Source organism: Colobus angolensis, unplaced genomic scaffold (assembly GCF_000951035.1).
Source record: "Colobus angolensis palliatus isolate OR3802 unplaced genomic scaffold, Cang.pa_1.0 Scaffold110, whole genome shotgun sequence".
Classification (NCBI taxonomy): Eukaryota; Metazoa; Chordata; class Mammalia; order Primates; family Cercopithecidae; genus Colobus; species Colobus angolensis.
In genome coordinates this window covers 1,742,830-1,748,065 of record NW_012112031.1, presented here as the reverse complement: position 1 = coordinate 1,748,065, position 5,236 = coordinate 1,742,830, and the positions used below count along the sequence as shown (strand labels likewise).

At 48.6% G+C, this 5,236-nt stretch overlaps 1 protein-coding gene across 1 annotated transcript in view; it reads left to right on the top strand.

Annotated features, from left to right (window-relative positions):
- The window catches only part of SMYD4 (SET and MYND domain containing 4), a 61,732-nt gene that overhangs the window by 32,705 nt on the left and 23,791 nt on the right, over positions 1-5,236 (top strand). The window contains exon 4 of the mRNA XM_011956295.1: positions 1,674-2,835. Coding sequence (XP_011811685.1) covers positions 1,674-2,835 — 1,162 coding nt within the window. The remainder of the gene's footprint in view (positions 1-1,673; positions 2,836-5,236) is intronic.

The window sequence follows — 5,236 nt, the reverse complement described above, 5'->3', positions numbered from 1 at the left end:
CTCGCCCGGCTAGTTTTTTGTATTTTTTAGTAGAGACGGGGTTTCACCGTGTTAGCCAGGATGGTCTCAGTCTCCTGACCTCGTGATCTGCCCGTCTCGGCCTCCCAAAGTGCTAGGATTATAGGCTTGAGCCACCGCACCCAGCCACCCTTTATAACTTTTCTATACTGATTGTTTCTATTTTCCTTTTTCTTTTTCTTTTTTTTTTTTTTGAGACGAGGTCTCTGTCACCCAGGTTGGAGTGCAGTGACTCGATCATAGATAACTGTAACCTCGAACTCCTGGGCTCAGGCAATCTTCCTGCTTTAGTCTCCTGAGTAGCTTAGGACTATAGGCCTGTGCCGCCAGGCCTGGCTAATTTTTCCATTTTTTGTAGAGCCCAGGGTCTCATCTATGTTGTCCGGGTTGATCTTGAACTCCTGGACTCAAGTGATCCTCCCACCTCAGTCTCCCATAATGCTGGGATTACAGGCGTGAGCCACCATGCCCAAATGTTTTCCTTCTTGTAATAATGATTATCATTTATTGAGCGTGCACTGTGTTCCAGGCGCTCTTTTTGGCATGTGAGATACATTATTTCCTTTTATCCTTAAAACAACACTGGGAGATATTATTATCCCTGTTTTTTAGATAAAATTAAGACACTGAGAAATTAAGTCGATTGCACAAGGTCATCTGGCTAGTAAGAGGCCGAGTGTGTTTGTTTGTTTGTTAGTTTGTTTGTTTGTGAGTGAGACAGAGTCTCGCTGTCACCCAGGCTGTAGTGCAGTGGTGTGATCTCGGCTCGCTGCAACCTCGGCCTCCTGGGTTTAAGCGATTCTCCTGCCTCAGCCTCCTGAGTAGCTGGGACTACGGGCACGTGCCACCACGCCTGGCTCTTTTTTTGTATTTTTAGTAGAGACGGGGATTCACTGTGTTAGCCAAGATGGCCTCGATCACCTGATGTTGTGATCCGCTCGCCTAGGCCTCCTAAAGTGCTGGGATTACAGGCATGAGCCACCATACCTGGCCGGCAGAGTGTATTTGAATGTGGTCTGCTTGGACTCAAAGCCTGCCTCTTTTTTTTTTTTCCAAAGCCTGCCTCTTAGTCACCATACTATAATTCTTCTATCCAGAATACTTTTTTTCCTTAAAAAATAGAAATATTTAATCTAAGAACATTAAGCGTACCAATATCCTCAACAAGTATTGCTAATCACTGAAAGGATCACACAGAACTATATGATCTAAGTAATCATGTGGTTGTAATTGTTCCATTTTTTTTTTTTTTTTTTTGAGACGGAGTCTCGCTCTGTCTCCCAGGCTGGAGTGCGGTGGCGCGATCTCGGCTCACTGCAAGCTCCGCCTCCCGGGTTCCCGCCTCCCGGGTTCCCGCCATTCTCCTGCCTCAGCCTCCCGAGTAGCTGGGACTACAGGCGCCCGCAACCGCGCCCAGCTAATTTTTTGTATGTTTAGTAGAGATGGGGTTTCACCGTGGTCTCGATCTCCTGACCTTGTGATCCGCCCGCCTCGGCCTCCCAAAGTGCTGGGATTACAGGCTTGAGCCACCGCACCCGGCCAATTGTTCCATTTTTAATAATCCTTAACTTTCGTATAGATTTTTGGAAATACTTTCAGTAAACATTGAGGACTAGGGACCAAGGGTCATTGTGGGATTTTCTTTCTGTTTTCAGACATGTCTTAAAGACATTATCAGAGCCCAGACGCATGGCTATCCAGAAAGACTGCAGCCCAAGATCATGTTACGTAAAGCAGAATGTCTGGTGGCCCTGGGGAGACTCCAGGAGGCAAGCCAGACCATCGGTGATCTTGAAAGGAACTTCACGGCCACACCAACCTCAGCAGATGTCCCCCCTCAGACTCTGCAGAGAAACCTCCATCATCTGAAAATGAAGGTACAGGAAAAGGAGAATCTCACAGAAACCTTCCCAGCAACTCTGGCCAAAACCCTTGAGGATGTGGCGCTCGGGGGAGAGAATGAACAACTTTCCAATGCCTCATCATCCGTCGGCTTGTGCATAGATCCTTTAAAAGGTCGCTATCTCGTTGCCACGAAAGATATTCTCCCAGGAGAGCTCCTGGTGAAGGAGGATGCTTTTGTGAGTGTTCTCAACCCAGGAGAACTGCCAACACCGCATCACGGCCTAGACAGCCAATGGGACACCAGAGTCACCAATGGGGACCTCTATTGTCACCGATGTTTGAAGCACACTTTGGCCACAGTTCCATGTGACGGATGCAGTTATGCCAAGTATTGCAGCCAGGAGTGTTTGCAGCAGGCCTGGGAGCTCTACCACAGGACAGAATGTCCTCTGGGGGGGCTGCTGCTCACACTGGGTGTCTTTTGCCACATTGCCCTGAGGTTGACTCTCGTGGTGGGATTTGAGGATGTTCGCAAAATCGTAAAGAAGCTTTGTGTTAAGATGAGTAACAAGGACATCTGTTTACCAGAAAGCAACAATCAGGTCAAGACACTTAATTGTGGCCGAGGAGAGGGTGAGAAAAATGGCAACAGGGTTGAAACCCCGATTCCTGGATGCGATGCTAATGGGAAGTATGACAGTAATTATAATGCTGTCTTCAACCTTTTGCCCCATACTGAAAACCATAGCGCAGAGCACAAGTTCCTCTGTGCTGTCTGTGCTTCTGTACTGTGCAGGCAGCTAGAAGCAGCCAGTTCACAGGCCATCCCAACAGGTGTGAACTCCTCTCAGCTTACAGCAGCAGCGACACCTGAGTTGTGTCCCAAAGTGACTGTCTGGGGAGTGGCAATGCTGAGACACATGTTACAGCTGCAGTGTAATGCTCAGGCGATGACCACCGTACAACACACAGGTAAGAGGGAGACTGACGCTCAGGCGATGACCACCGTACAACACACATGTAAGTGGGCAGATCACAAGGTCCAGAGATCAAGACCATCCTGGCCAACATGGTGAAACCCCATCTCTACTAAAAATAAAATTTTAAAAAATTAGCCGGGCATAGTAGTGCACACCTGTAGTCCCAGCTACTCGGGAGGCTGAGGCAGGAGAATGGCGTGAACCCGGGAGGCGGAGCTTGCAGTGAGCCAAGACTGCGCTACCGCACTCCAGCCTGGGCGACAGAGCGAGACTCTGTATCAAAAAAAAAAAGAATACCTGAAGCCAGCCACAGCGGCTCACGCCTTTAATCCCAGCACTTTGGGCGGCTGAGGTGGGCAGATTGCTTGAGCTGTGGAATTTGAGACCATACTGGGCTACGTATCAAGATCCCGTCTCTAAAAAAAAAAAAAGTTAGCCAGGCACGGTGGCGTGTGCCTGTGGTCCCAGCTACTTGGGAAGCTGAGGCGGGAGGATGGCTTGAGCCTAGGAGTTGGAGGCTTCATTGAGACATGAGTTGCACCACTGCACTAGAGCCTGGGCAACAGCGCCAGACCCTGTCTCAAAAAAAAAAAAAAAAAGGAAAAGACGTGTTTATTCTGTGGCTAATAAAAACTGGGTAGAGGCTGGGTGCAGTGGCTCACACCTGTAATCCCAGCACTTTGGGAGGCCAAGGCTGGTGGATCACCTGAGGTGAGGAGTTTGAGAACAGCCTGGCCAACATGGTGAAACCCCGTCTCTACTAAAAATACAAAAAATTAGCCGGGTGTGGTGGCGGGCACCTGTAGTCCCAGCTACTCGGGAGGCTGAGGCAGGAGAATGGCGTGAACCCGGGAGGCGGAGCTTGCAGTGAGCCAAGACTGCGCTACCGCACTCCAGCCTGGGCGACAGAGCGAGACTCTGTATCAAAAAAAAAAAGAATACCTGAAGCCAGCCACAGCGGCTCACGCCTTTAATCCCAGCACTTTGGGCGGCTGAGGTGGGCAGATTGCTTGAGCTGTGGAATTTGAGACCATACTGGGCTACGTATCAAGATCCCGTCTCTAAAAAAAAAAAAAGTTAGCCAGGCACGGTGGCGTGTGCCTGTGGTCCCAGCTACTTGGGAAGCTGAGGCGGGAGGATGGCTTGAGCCTAGGAGTTGGAGGCTTCATTGAGACATGAGTTGCACCACTGCACTAGAGCCTGGGCAACAGCGCCAGACCCTGTCTCAAAAAAAAAAAAAAAAGGAAAAGACGTGTTTATTCTGTGGCTAATAAAAACTGGGTAGAGGCTGGGTGCAGTGGCTCACACCTGTAATCCCAGCACTTTGGGAGGCTGAGACGGGCGGATCACGAGGTCAGGAGATCGAGACCATCCTGGCTAACGTGGTGAAACCCCGTCTCTACTAAAAATACAAAAAATTAGCCGGGTGTGGTAGCGGGCACCTGTAGTCCCAGCTACTTGGGAGGCTGAGGCAGGAGAATGGCGTAAACCCAGGAGGCGGAGCTTGCAGTGAGCCGAGATCCGGCCACTGTACTCCTGCCTGGGCAACAGAGTGAGACTCCGTCTCGGAAAAAAAAAAAAACTGGATAGATACGTATTATAGTACTGGCTACCTGGGGTCATGGAAAGTGGTTTGGAGACATTGGCTTTATGAGGTTCTAATGTTTTATGCGTAATTTATTGTTTAATGTTTTTAAAATATGTATGTATAGAGAAGAAACAGTAGAAGCAAAAATACCAAAATCTGAACAGTGATTAATTCTGAAAGTGGAAATACAGGTGATTGCTACTCTCTTATTTGAACTTTTCTGATTTTTTAACATTAAAAACACTTACACAGTGGTCCTATTATACGATTAAATTTTAAAATGATTGTATACCTTTCCCATAGTTCTAGCAGAAAACATTTTTAAAAAAAAAGAAACAGTTCACAGGCCAGGCACAGTCATACCTGTAATCCCAGCACTTTGGGAGGCCAAGGCTGGTGGATCACCTGAGGTGAGGAGTTTGAGAACATCCTGGGCAACATGGTGAAACCCCGTCTCTAAAGTACAAAAATTAGCCAGGCATGGTGGCATGCACCTGTAGTCCCAGCTACTTGGGAGGCTGAGACAGGAGAATTGCTTGAACCCGGAAAGCGGAGGTTGCAGTGAGCCGCGATCACGCCACTGCAATCCTGCCTGGGCGTCAGAGCAAGACTCCGTCTCAAACAAAACAAAAAACCAGGCCGGCACTGTGGCTCACACCTGTAATCCCAATAGTTTAGGAATTGAGGAAGGAGGATCACTTGAAGCTACAAGTTTGACATCAGTCTGGGAAAGAGAGTGAGAACCCCATCTCTACAAACCGTAAAATAAAAAGGCCAGTCATGGTGGCATACACCCGTCGTCCCA